Consider the following 14,612-nt stretch of genomic DNA (forward strand, 5'->3'; position numbering starts at 1 on the left):
GTACCCTAAAAGGATACTGTGGTACATCTCTAATGTGTCTCTCACTGTGTCCGGTTATTCCTCTGTGTTGTTCCTCTCAGTGACCCATGGGATTCGATCCAGGACCTTCACCTGTCAGGAGGCAAATGGCGTGGTAGCCTTGCCCATTCTAATTCACTTTCCTGTGAATGCATTACAGCCAGGAGGTTTTGATCTTTGTCAGGTGTGCTGAGTCACTGCACACTTGCACATTCATGGGGTGCAGCTTGTGTTTTATGCCTAGGTGGGTAACCCAGGCTAATAAATCACAATTCAGGAGGACAGCTGGATCAAGCTTTATTTTCTATATCTAGCATCCATCCACCCACCCACCCAATAGGAACTTAATTGTACTAGTACCCACAAGGTGGCTTCTTCATTATCAGTAGGTTCAGTAGGATTGTATCCTTATATCCTGATCCTGCAAACACTTCTGTGTGTTTAAATTTAAGCACATGCCTAAGGCTAGGTCTGCACTACTGTACTGCTGCAGCTGTGTCGCAGTAAGGTCTCTGTGTAGCCGCTCTCCTGCTGGCATAATTAAACATAGTGGTAGCTATGTTGGCAGAAGAGCATCTCCCGCTAACATAGCACTGTCCACTGGCGCTTTTGTTGGTGAAACCTGTGTCAGTCTGGGGTATGTTTTTTCACAGCTCTGACTGACAAAATGATTTGCCGACAAAAGTGCTAGTATAGACAAAGCCTAAGTGTATGCAGGACTGGGACATGATTTGTACGTGGTTGCTGGACAATGTTTATGCCTCAGGCTTCAAATGTTCTTCCTGTAAAAAACACATTACAGAAATGATCATTTTATTCCGTTCATTTGGCACAAGTTTTATTTACTTCCTTGGTTTATGCTATTTTGGCCACCATTAATTTTTCTAAATAGGTAGAAAAAATGTTAGCAGAAATATAATAATAATAATTGGAGATATACCAATCTCCTAGAACTGGAAGGGACCTTGAAAGGTCATTGAGTCCAGCCCCCTGCCTTCACTAGCAGGACCAATTTTTGCCCCAGATCCCTAAGTGGCCCCCTCAAGAATTGAACTCACAACCCTGGGTTTAGCAGGCCAATGCTCAAACCACTGAGCTATCCCTCCCCTCTTTATAAATACTTTTACTTTTCATTTTTGTATTTTATGTAAATTTAACAAAAATAGGTATTTGGGGTTTAAAAATTAAACAGAAAAAATCATCAAGAAAAATCAGTACAAATGTAACTTTCCAACATTTTTTTTATTGTAGAAAGTACATTTTTGCAATTGAAGAAATATTCAGCATTATATTTGGGCTTTTTTCATTCAGGCAATCTACAAACTACTAGCAAGCATCAATGGCTCTTGATTAGAGTAAATAATCAAAATCCTCTCTACTGACATTCAGAGATGTAAACAATGGCCCAATCTGACACCAACTGACGTCAGTTGGAGCTGGAGTGGGCCCTCCGTGTTGTTAATATATGCAATCAACATCAGAATGGCTTATTATTGGTATTCACTGGCATTCCCATTTTAATTTTACATCGCATTTGATTACTCTATCCAGTTTTTGAACTGACTCTCTCAATGAATGAATAAGTGAGCATCAACATTTTTATTCCTTCTTTAAATGCAGATAAATATTCTCCATTCTCCCAAGTTTGCCTCTTATTTTTATAGCAGTAGTGTCCTCTTCCCAATGTCACTCTTCTGTGGTCACTGAAGTTAATAGCAAAACTCCCATGGAACCTGGATTGGGCCTTATGACTAAGAACATCAGCTGATCACAGGAGGCAAGAGGGAATGCAGTTCATAATTTTAACACAACTATTTCATTCTGGATGATCTTTTCCTCCCCTTTTATGTTACCAATGACACATTTCTATAGTAGGTTTTACTATAGACTTATTAATCCCAGTCCTGATCTTGCTAAGTGAGCCATGCATGGTCACATCGTAGGACCAGGGCATATCAAACACTGAGCATGCTTAAAAAGAAACACCACACTGCATGTGTATCAACACATTTGGCTAACGAAGCCTGGATTTTGAAGGAGACAAATTCTGGTTTCCATTCTAGTGCACGTAGCTCCCACTGACTTCTGGGTACGTAGATAAGGTCAGAATTTGGCCTCTGGTGTATAAGCTCATTTTAATTTAAAAAATGTACATGCTGAATGTGAGCCCTTCATGATTTCAGCATGACTGGCAAGCAGTTGAATCTTAGGTTTGAATCTTGCATTACTTGGGCATGCAAAGTGCCTACTGACATCAACAGAAGTTTTGGATTTGCAAGGAATTCAAGATTTAGAATAAAATTTTCAAAAGTGTATAAGTGACTTGGGAGCCTAAGTTCAATTTTCAAAAAGCGATTTAGCATTTAGGAGCTTAAGCTTCATTAACTTTCAATGACGTTTAGGGTCCTAACTGACTAAGTCACTTTTGAAAATAGGACTTAAGAGTAAAATTTTCAAAAGCATCTTAGTCCTTATTTTTGTTTATAAACAAGATTGACCCACAGAACAACAATGCACATGTGAAAGCTATGACTGCATGTTGTTTTACTCACAATTCAGCTGCAGGAGGTAACAGAAGGTATTGCAACATTTTGTAAATCATCATCAGAGTCATAATATTTTACATGAAAAAATAAATACAATGTAGAAATAAATATATTTGTAGTAAAAAATAAATGTTTTATGTATCAATAAATAGAATGACTTGGATTCATCTTTTAGTGTCGCAGAAGCTCTCTAGTAAATGAGCTTTTTAGCAGTAATGAGCGTGTTCTTCAAGAGCATGGCCACAGTCATAGGCCCTACTCCTCCTGGGACTGGAGTGATAAAGCCAGCTTTCTTCTTTACCTCTAATATAAACAGAAAAAAGATATGACTGTAAGAATATTTCCAAACAATATATTTTCAAAAGCTCTGATATTTCAAAAGTGTGCATGAATTTCACTGCATCATCTCAGGAAAGTTTGGGAATCTCACTTTGAAAATAAAAAAAGGAAGCCCAAGTCACCTGTGCTCCTGGTGGATGGAATTACAGATGGGCTTCCACCATCACTGTTCTAAAAATGTACAAACAGCAGGGCTGCAGTTGAGGTTTGAGCCCTCTGTCTCAACCTGGCCTACCGCCTGTGGCCAGAATACTTAGGCCTACACTGGAGGTGGGGATCGATCTAAGTTACGGAACTTCAGCTACGTGAACAACGTAGCTGAAGTCAACGGACTTAGATCTACTTACCATGGCATCTTCGCTGCAGCAAGTTGACTGCTGATGCTCCCCCGTCAACTCCGGAGTACCAGTGTTGACAGGAGAGTGCTTGGCAGTCGATTTATCGTGTCTAGTGAAGACGCAATAAATCGACCCCTGCTGGATTGATCGCTCTGGAGGTAAGTGTAGACATGTAGTGTCCATCAAAGGAAAGGGAGGAGTAAAAAGAGAGCAGAATTTACCAGCTAACACGGCTTAGAGATCTGGGATAAGACCAAAAGACAAAGTTGGGCCTGAATGGATCCAGCGCCTCAAGATAAATTCTCCCGGGGGTCATCAGTTTTACATAATTCGTTTCCTCAGAGGAGGCTGCTGAAAACCACACCAGCAATCCAGTCACAAACCATGAAACATTACCCCTGCGCAGGGTTAGGACATTCTTTCATTACTCGTGAGAAATACTAAGGCAGCGTCCTGGACATTTAAAAAAACAGCCTTTAAGGACACAGGAGAAATGGAGAACAGTGTCACATTAACCTGTTGGCATAGGAGATGGAATTTCTTGGCACAATGTGCTACTTATATATTTTGCATAAGGTTACCCATTGGAACTCCAGGCTAATCACCTGCAAGGGAATCATTTAACTTTCGCAAAACCCATCAAATGATGGAATGCAATCAATACATTATGTGCTAGTTGTGGTTATTCTACATGGCAAGTCTATTTCTGCACTCAACTGTCCAGACTGCTGCAGAGCTTGTGATTTTTTTCAGGTTGTACATCTTCACTTCCCCACTACCTGCTTCAGAACTGGCAGTGCTAGCTCTTAAGGAATTGCCAGAAAAATCAAACCCTGTTATTTCTGCCAAATGCATGAAACAGAATAGAGGAGTGAACTGGAATTGCTAAACAGCATTTGCCACTGAGTTGGGCTCTGCATAGCATGTGGACTCTGCTGGAGAACAGTTTGGGAAAGGCACCTATTCACAGCATATATACATGGATTAAGAAGGAAACATCTTTTTTTTTCCTAAATGGACCATGCTCATCTCTGATGTAAGTGGGAATATCCCACCAAAGTCAATAATGGGCTGGAATTGCACCATTATTTTCAAATTAAGCATTATATGAGATCCATGGAGATTAAGGGCTAGAAAATTAGGCGGCTAAAATATGAGGAATAAAGTTACTTGACAATACTACCGATAAATTAAATGTACTTGGATCTGGTGCTCGACTGGTGAGTAAAATGAAAGATTTTAGAAAAGCATTGAGAGGAAATGAAGGGTTGCTATTAATTATTTTCTAGCTGTTTTTCTGTAACGAACAATTGATTACAAATGAAGATACCTCTCCATACTATTTTTTGCAGTTAGGGCCTGATGCTGCATCCATTGATGTAATTGACAAAGTTCCCATTGAGTTCAGTAGCACCAAATCAACCTCTTATTGAGGCGAAATCTAGTAGTGGTAATTAAAGTTGATAGGGTTTTAATTACGTCATTGATTGATGCCATCAGACACGTTAAAAGCTTTTTGAAAGGTAAACATAAATTGCAATGTGTTTTTTGCTTATATTATACAATAAGAATGAATTTGATGAAATATGACAGTCACACTTAAAATTCTCGGATACATGATATGCCTTTTCTTTTATTAGTTTTATAATTTTGAACGAATTCCTACTCATTTTTTGATTGAATTTGGTGTGTTCGTTTAGTCAAGTTATCACTGCACTGTCCCAATCAATGTCATAATCACTGAATGGAACTGTACCCAGGCCTGAAGTAATATTAGCCCATATCAAGACTGTTATCCTGTATTGCGAAGTAACGCAATGTTAATTAAAACAGAATGTATCTCAAATGGATATATTTCAAGTGGTAATATATCATGGTTTTCTTTGTGGTACTATTCAGAATGCAATTTATGCCATCTTATTTACAAAGAGATGCAATATACAACTTGAAGATGTTTTTCCTATAGAAAGCTTAACAATGAAAATCATGCATAGTATTAATTAATTACCTGAAGTGCTGGTGTCCCTGTTAGGACTAAATGCATGGGGTGCTGTTTTTCCCAGATGCTGGGCAGTTCCTATTCTTGCACTGTATGTTAGGTACTGTATATTGCGTTATGTACTGTATCATTATCCTGCATCTGAGTGGGACAGAGGTTTACTTTTATACTGGCTAACATAACTACCTGCCTAGGATCAGTTTGCAAAGGACAGGCCAAGGGCCACATTTTTTAAATGAACATAGGTGACCAAGTAAAGCCATCTGAAAATGAGTTTGCCCTTGAAAAAGGGTGATTGCAGTCTGGTAAATCTCTAGCTAGAGGAGTAAATGTGGATGTGTTGAATGCATTTTTTGCAGACAAACTTCGGTGCCCAGATCTGAAAATTTGGCCTTGAAAGTTCTAAGGAGATTTGGTTTGACTGTGCAGCTTGATAAATCAATGTGCAGTTTCTGAGCCGGCATTTGGATATGACAGCCCAATCAGCCGCAAATGACGTGTGGCATTGCCAATTACTTTGTCTCACCTTCACTTTTAGGTGATGTAAAAGCTTTAGCCTCTGAATCTGCTTTAACTGCATGAAGACTCCTGAAACATACAGTGCCCTAAGCATTTATTTGGCAGTCTGGAAAAAGCCAGTGTTCTAATTAAGCACCTAAGGGGAACGAGTTGTCATTTTGCAGCGTCTTTAGAACTTTAAAATATCTCTTTGATTCTTAACAAGAAATGAAAAGCAGATTGTTTCCTTGACAAACAGGATCCTCTACTTTGGAAACAGTCTTCATTTGCTAGGTTCCTTTAAAGTTAAGAACTTCAGACATTGAAGAGGATTAATCACACAATCTAAAAGTAGATGATAGTGTTCTTAAGCCAACAAACTAGACTCACTCTTGTCAACAACAGCCAGACACAAACATAACTTCACTCTTTGAACTGAACATTTGTGGGTAACAGTCTCAAGGAGCAGTCTGCAACTTTTGCAGCTCAAAAGTTGATCTGGGTACAACAGTCACAAGAGCATTTTGGCACAAACATTACGTTTAGCACGTTATTTACTCCAAATTGTCAATTTAAAACGCAACTTTTCCATTATATATTTCACACATAGTACTATTTTTTCTCTATGTGAGCATCTACGCTGTGATTTGCCACTTTGTACAGTAGTTACACACCAGTGTAACTCCACTGTTTCTAATGGAGCTACTTCTGATTTACAAAGGTGAAAGTGAAAGGAATGCCGGCCCACAAAATCTGTTTGATATGATCTGATCTACCTAGCAAGCTATTTGTGCAGTGCCTAGCACCATAGCATGTAGGTGCTTTGTAAAGTAATTAGGAAGAAGCATTCATTGTCTGCCCACATTAACTCTACTCTCCCATGGGTGGAAAGGAAATGTATCGAAAGTGTTGGTTTTTAGGAGGAGGGTTTGATTTGTTGCTCTGTTTCTGTATGTTTAGATCAATATATAGTCTTCTCTGTTGAACACACGTTGCTCTGAAAGGGGAAACACATAGACTCAGCCTGATCGCCAGTGTGTAAGATGTTCCACCACCAAGAGCCTCGATCCACGTGGTAGAGATGCTTGCAGATATTGGCCACTAATGTTGGATGCCCTACCTCAGCCCCTTAGGGTATGGCTACACAAGGAGCGCTATACTTGTATACTAGCCTGGCAAATCGCTCCTAGTGTGAACACAGCTTATACTGGCAAAACTGAGCTTTTACCAGTATAGCTGAGTTTGTTTGGGAGTGAAAGGGTGGGTAGGGGCTGGAATAAACTATAATGGCAGAAGCTCAGTTTTGCCAGTATAGGGCTTTTGCCAACACAGCTCTGTCAGGGGTCACACCTCATCATACTCCTGACCAACATAGCTAGGCCAGCAGAAGTTTATTATGTGGAGGTAAGGCCTGATTTTCAGAGGTGCTGAGTACCCACGGCTATCATTGCCTTCAACAGGAGCTGTCTCCTTTGGTCCATAAGTGAAGATCCAAACACACCAGGACCACCTGAGTGAGAAAGTGTGTGCATTTGAGCAACGTCTGGATATAACAATGTATTTAAGAGGTTTGGGGTATAGTAAGCACACAGAGCTAAATTAAGCATTGGTGTACACACTGAAGGCAATGGATTAACAGCTGTTTACACCAGGATTAAATTTGGTTCAGAGACCCAAGAGACAATCTGGATGGAAAGAGTCAGTCCTGATCCTGCTTGGAAGTCCATAGCTAATTTCACACTGTCTCTGTACTTGGACCAACTAAGACCATCTGAGAACAGATATGGTGTGCATCTCTGCATGGTCAGAAACTCTGGATGTTTTGTGTAGAAAATATGCTATGGGTACTTCAAAAACTGTTGCAGCCATCAAATTTACTATCTGCTGCAAAATCCTTATTGACATATAGAGGCTCTGCTGCAGCCTTCCTGCCAAATCTATGATATCCCAGACTCTGGAAGAAGGAAGGAAAAAGAAGACTTTTAGCTGAGCCATATGAGAAACCCCAGGAAGTTATCAGCAAATGTCAGGTTCTCTCAGGCACATTAGAAGTCACTATTGAGAAAAGACCCAACCTGAACTTTGGGATCAGGGTTCACTTGCAAATCAGATACAAGAGGGGAGGTTTTCAAAAGCACCTAAGGGAATTAGGAGCACAAGTCTCACTGACAGTCGGTGGAACTTGTGCTCTTAAGCCCCTCAGGAGGTTTTGAAAATCTCCCCCAGGACTAGTAGGGGAAAGACTTAAAAACTCAACCACAGTGATTAGGCCCTTTGACATCAATTCATGTACACGGAATAGTCGGTACACGATCAAGTGCTGCATAAAGCCCATTGTGTTGGGCCTGCACCAAAATACTTAGTCCTCTTTTGAAACTTACTAAGCTATTTACTTTAATGATACTCTGTGGAAGTGAGTGCCACAGGCTAATTATATAATGTTTTGTATGTTGCACAACTATTCCCTATTACAATTTTTATGTTTGTTTCCTTTGAGTCCCATCAGATGTCTGTTTTAGCCTTATATTCTGGGAAGAGTAAGCATGAACACCCACATGATGTCGATCCTCAGCTCTGCTCAAATGTGAAACTTGAAGGCTTTGTTTTGTTATCATTTCTTTGAGCATAAAGAGAAATTTTATAAGTATCATAAAGTAAAACTTTAGAAGATCTTTCAAAACAGGTGTAGAGAGCCATCCTGAACTCCTTCCAGCAGAGGTGGGAATTCACCCCACTGTCCACTTTTAAAGCATTTAAAGCTTACTTTAGTTTAAAATAGCATCCTTCAGTATTTATAAAGCAGGGAATCCAAGATGTTAGTTGTGATGTGGCAACTGAAGTTCCCACCGTGCTGTTAAAGGTGATCTCAAATCATACTGCTTGATTAATCCAAGCCATATTTATATATTTTTCTTATAAAGGAAATTTAAATTTGCATTGCCCAAGTGAGAATTAATGCCCCACTTTCTATTCCAGTGCACATTTTTCTATGTCAATGATGGTTTAATAGTAGGGAACAGCTGAGATCAGGGAGGGTGGCAGGATGGAGCCAGGTGACCCTTTAAACTCTTACTGCATATTACTGCTGGCCATTTAAAGCATCTTATACTCAACTGTAAAAAAAAAAGTGTATAAATATGAATTCAGCCAAATGGTCAGATTTTATACTAACTGATTATAATTCAGAGAATCATTAAGTTAATTCTCAGTACAATACTTTTCTCAGTTTAAGATACTGTTGGTAAAAACACACATGTAACTTAAACACATTACATAAAAATGCAAATCTCTAATAACTCAGATTGTGATTACTATATCATTTTCACTTGTTATAATGGCTTGCTCTACTTCTCAACTGCTAAATCAAATAATTTGCATGTAAATGTTTTACTTTACAGCCTATATGCATCAGATTGTTGCTGGTTCATTAGTATCGGTGAAAGTTTCACTAAATCATTAATCAAAACAAAACAATCTCCCTATGGCAATGTGCAGCTAAGTACTACCTGTAATTTCAGTGGCATAACCCAAGTTAACAAAGTTCCTCCCTCCTTCTGGGATCTTCCCTCACCCCAGGTAAAATCCTGAGGAACAACCCACAGCAGAACTTGTCAAGACATACACAGCACAATAATATGTCTGTATGTACAGAAACTTTGAATCATGACCTGGCCATCCGGATATAGCTTTATATTATATTCAGATTTCAGAGTGGCAGCCGTGTTAGTCTGTATCAGCAAAAACAACAAGGAGTACTTGTGGTACCTTAAAAAGAACGAGAGTACTTGTGGCACCTTAGAGACTAACAAATTTATTTCAGCATGAGCGTTCGTGAGCTACAGCTCACTTCTTCGGATGCATAGAATGGAACACACAGACATGAGATATTTATGAAAAGGTGTTCATGTTCTCTGTATGTATAAATATCTCATGTCTGTGTGTTCCATTCTATGCATCCGAAGAAGTGAGCTGTAGCTCACGAAAGCTCATGCTGAAATAAATTTGTTAGTCTCTAAGGTGCCACAAGAACTCCTGTTCTTTTTGCGGATACAGACTAACACGCTGCTACTCTGAAACTTGTGGTACCTTAGAGACTAACAAATGTATTTGGGCATAAGTTTTCATGGGCTAAAACCCACTTTAGCCCACAAAAGCTTAAGCCCAAATAAATTTGTTAGTCTCTAAGGTGTTACAAGTACTCCTAGTTGTTTTTATTATATTCAGAGTGTCAGACAAACTTTTTAAGAAATCAAGAGAAATGTGGCACACAAATTTAAGATGTGTTTCTGCAAATCATGTTTCCTTGTATATACTAGTAGTTTGTTTACTATATTTTGTTGTAGTTCTGAACAGCATCTGCTATGTAACATTTCTTGTACCATTTTACCATCTTTTACTTACTACCGTACAAAGCGGCAAGTGAAGAGAGCATTTATTACAATTGTATTTTCACAATAATTTCCAGTATATCTCTATTTTAAACATGCAATTATACATATGCACATACACCTCAACCCCGATATAACACTGTCCTCAGGAGCCAAATTATCTTACCGCGTTATAGGTGAAACCACGTTATATCGAACTTGCTTTGATCCGTTGGAGTCCGCAACCCTGCCCCCGCCCCCGGAACGCTGCTTTACCACGTTATATCCGAATTTATGTGATATCGGGTTGCGTTATATCGAGGTAGAGGTGTATATGTCTAATATATATCTAGGATCAAGCCTGTTGCTCTACTCATGAGAGTAATTTCATTGACTTTAATAGATCTTTATCTGTGAGTAAAGCAAGCAAGCATGATTTTGTCTACTTTATGTATTTGAAGCTCTAGTAGTCCTTTTAAAAACATTTTGAATACAATTGTGCTGTCGGACTGAGAGCCTGTATGCCAAGACTTGAAAGATTATTTTTAAAAAATGTGAATGAATTTCATGCATATCAAAATGAGGGGCCAACAGCTAGAACATGGATAGGTGTAAGCTTCCCACACACAGCTCTGCCAATAAACTTTAATTCTGAACTGTAACAATCCTGCTAGTCCAGTCTAGAACTTCTTTTGAGCAGACACTGTCAATCAAGACATATTGTGCAGTTGTTTGGTAATACATTGCACAAAAAAGGACACTAAAATGAGGTCAATGTGCACATTGTCATTTATGATCTAAGATAAGAGCGTTTGCACCCAGATTTTCAGGATCAAAAGATTTATATATAGCAAGTCTTAGCACGGAGAAAATTACTTAAGCAAAATTAATATTTTAAAATATGAGTTTCCCGTGGAGGTGCAGAAAGATCCTTGATAACAGCAGCTTGACCAGTGATGCTGTAATACATACTCTATGCAATTGGAGTCCCTAAACTTATTGAGGTCTGGGAATTGCTTTCTCTAAGGCCTGGTCTACACTATGGGGGGAGAGGGGGAATCGATCTAAGTTACACAACTTCAGCTACATGAATAACGTAGCTGAAGTCAACGTACTTAGACCTACTTACCGCAGTGTCTTCACTTGGGTGAGTCGACTGCTACCGCTCCCCCGTCAACTCCGCCTTCGCCTCTCACCAAACTGGAGTACAGGAGTCGACGGGAGAGCGTTCGGGGCTTGATTTATCACATCTAGACTAGACGAGATAAATCGATCCCCACTAGATCGATTGCTGACCGCTGATCTGGCCGGTAGTGAAGACTTACCCTTAGTGGTCATGGACACAAGATGCCTAAAGGGAGCAGGGAAACTTGGGGAAGAAGTGGCACCACAGCCCTTTGCCATTGCTTCCCCTGCACCTGTCACCAGTGCTGTCATGCATTTTATAGTGATACATCCCAGTTTCCTTTAAAAACAGTTATACTTTGGCTCTTTATTAATAGAGTATGTATTAAGTTTAGATACAACTTCTTGCTTCTGCAATACACTTCTTCAGGTGAGGAGAAAATATTTTATTTGACAAATTAATTTAACCTTCTCATTTTTAAAATAATCAAATACATTAAACCCAACTTATCTAGTCCTTTTATATCAGAAGGGGTATTTTTCTTACCTTGAAAGTCCACATCCCCTACTAATTTGGTTTTCCCTGTCAGAGGGTCATGGATATGGTTGATGCCTACGTCAATCACAGCTGCACCTTCTTTAACCATATCAGCTGTAATCAACTTTGGAATACCTGAAATCATCAAGAAATATTTGATTAACGCAGCCAGATACAGAACTAAGTAATGTGCTCTTAATTATAGAAAAGGCAGGAAAAAATTGGGTTTATTTTTTCAGCATCTTTGTCATAGTTCTGATACACAGAAAACACTATGGTTTTAACTACATTTTGAGGGTCAGAAACAAAGCTGATGTCAAGAGGCTGTGTCTACAGTGAGAAAATAATTTCATTTAGGCTATGTGAGATCCTATTTCTACAGGACATCATTGGATTATTTGATTTTCCATATATTTAATTGTTAAATACTTGACATTCTAGCCATTTACCTGAACAGTGTACTGTTCACGTAACATTGCTGACACAAATTTTACTATTCTAGAAGCAGATAAAATATTGCAACTGTTCAACATCTACATGCAGCCACTAGGAGATCTAGCAAGACACTATGGACTCAAGATATGCAGGTGACACACAAAAGACGGTTACTCACCTTTGTAACTGTTGTTCTTCGAGATGTGTTGCTCATATCCATTCCAATTAGGTGTGCGCGCACCGCGTGCATGTTCGTCGGAAGATTTTTACTCTAGCAACACTCAGTGGGTCGGCTGGGTCGCCCCCTGAAGTGGCACCGCTATAGCGCCGAATATATACCCCTGCCGACCCAACGGCTCCTCAGTTCCTTCTTGCCGGCTACTCTGACAGAGGGGAAGGAGGGCGGGTTTGGAATGGATATGAGCAACACATCTCGAAGAACAACAGTTACAAAGGTGAGTAACCATCTTTTCTTCTTTGAGTGCTTGCTCATAACGATTCCAATTAGGTGATTCCCAAGCCTTACCTAGGTGGTGGGGTCGGAGTGAGATGTTGTAGAATGCAAAACTGCTGAGCCAAAGGCTGCATCATCTCTGGACTGTTGGACCAGTGCATAATGTGAGGCAAAGGTGTGGACCGAGGACCAGGTAGCTGCGCGACATATCTCCTGGATGGGTACGTGAGCCAGGAAGGCAGCAGAAGAAGCCTGAGCCCTGATGGAATGTGCAGTGAGGTGGCTCGATGGAACATGGACCAAGTCATAGCAGGTGCGGATGCATGACGTCACCCAAGATGAAATCCTCTGTGAGGAGATAGGTAGGCCCTTCATTTGGTCTGCCACTGCGACGAAGAGTTGGGGCGTTTTACGAAAGGGCTTTGTCCGCTCAATATAAAATGTGAGCGCCCTACGGACGTCTAGGGAGTGCAATTGTTGCTCCCTTCGCGATGAGTGTGGCTTCGGAAAGAAGACCGGAAGGAAGATATCCTGGTTGATATGAAAGGCCGACACCACCTTAGGAAGGAAGGCTGGATGTGGTCGTAACTGCACCTTGTCCTTGTGAAACACAGTATACGGTGGGTCCACCGTGAAAGCCCGAAGCTCAGAGACTCGTCTGGCCGATGTAATGGCTACGAGGAAAGCTGTCTTCCAGGACAGGTATAGCAGTGAGCAGGTCGCCAGCGGCTCGAATGGGGCAGTCATAAGTCTGGTTAGAACCAGGTTGAGGTCCCAGGTTTGGGCGGGGCGGCGAACTTGGGGGTATAAGCGCTCCAAGCCCTTGAGGAACCTAGAAACCATAGGGTGCGAGAATACGGAGCGGCCATTCTCCCCTGGGTGGAAGGTAGAGATGGTTGCCAAGTGCACCCTCAATGATGATACCGCCAGGCCCTGCTGTTTGAGAGACCAGAGATAATCCAAGATGGAATGGATCGGGACCTCGGTGGGAGTAACATTGTGCATTTCGCACCAGCAGGAGAAACGCTTCCACTTGGCCAGATATGTCAACCGAGTCGAAGGTTTCCTACTACCCAGGGGTACCTTTTGTACCGAGGCAGAGCAACGTAACTCGGATCGGTTTAGCCACGCAGCATCCATGCTATGAGATGCAGGGATTGCAGGTCTGGGTGGTGAAGTCTGCCGTGATCCTGCGTTATGAGGTCTGGGCGAAGAGGCAGGGGAATCGGGTTGGCTATCGACAGGTCTAGCAACATGGTGTACCAGTGCTGCCTGGGCCACGCTGGAGCGATCATGATCAGGTGCACTCTGTCCCTGCGGAGTTTTAGCAGGACCCTGTGAACCAGCGGGAACAGTGGAAAAGCGTACAGCAGATGGCTCGTCCACGGCATCACAAAAGCGTCCGAGATCGAGCCCGGGGAGAGTCCTTGGAATGAGCAGAACGTCTGGCACTTCCTGTTCTCGCGAGAAGTGAAGAGGTCTATGTGGGGAAAGCCCCACTTCCGGAAAATAGAATGGATAACATCCGGACGAATCGACCACTCATGAGACAGGAAGGATCTGCTGAGGCGATCCGCCAGAGTGTTCCGGAACCCTGGGAGAAAGGACGCTACCAGGTCTATCGATTGGGCTATGCAGAAGTCCCAGAGCTGGATGGCTTCCTGGCAAAGAGGGGAGGATCGTGCTCCTCCCTGCTTGTTTATGTAATACATGGTCGTTGTGTTGTCTGTGAACACTGAGACACAACAGCCTTGTAGGTGCTGCTGAAACGCCTGGCACGCAAGGCAGACTGCTCTCAGCTCTCTGACATTGATGTGCAAGGCCAGCTCTTGAGCTGACCAAAGGCCCTGAGTGCGAAACTGACCAAGGTGAGCACCCCAGCCGAGAGACAAGGCGTCCGTCGTCAGGGACACCGAGGGGTGAGGCGGATGGAACTGCATCCCTGCACACAGCAA

At 41.4% G+C, this 14,612-nt stretch overlaps 1 protein-coding gene across 1 annotated transcript in view; it reads right to left on the reverse strand.

The window, feature by feature from the left end:
* Positions 1-1,316: 1,316 nt before the first annotated feature.
* MTHFD2L (methylenetetrahydrofolate dehydrogenase (NADP+ dependent) 2 like) overlaps positions 1,317-14,612 on the reverse strand; it is a 72,163-nt gene continuing 58,867 nt past the window's right edge. The window contains exons 7-8 of the mRNA XM_039539210.1: positions 11,778-11,903; positions 1,317-2,867 (exon numbers count right to left, since the gene is read on the reverse strand). Coding sequence (XP_039395144.1) covers positions 2,755-2,867; positions 11,778-11,903 — 239 coding nt within the window. The 3' untranslated portion in view covers positions 1,317-2,754. The remainder of the gene's footprint in view (positions 2,868-11,777; positions 11,904-14,612) is intronic.

Source organism: Mauremys reevesii, linkage group 5 (genome assembly GCF_016161935.1).
Source record: "Mauremys reevesii isolate NIE-2019 linkage group 5, ASM1616193v1, whole genome shotgun sequence".
Taxonomy (NCBI): Eukaryota; Metazoa; Chordata; order Testudines; family Geoemydidae; genus Mauremys; species Mauremys reevesii.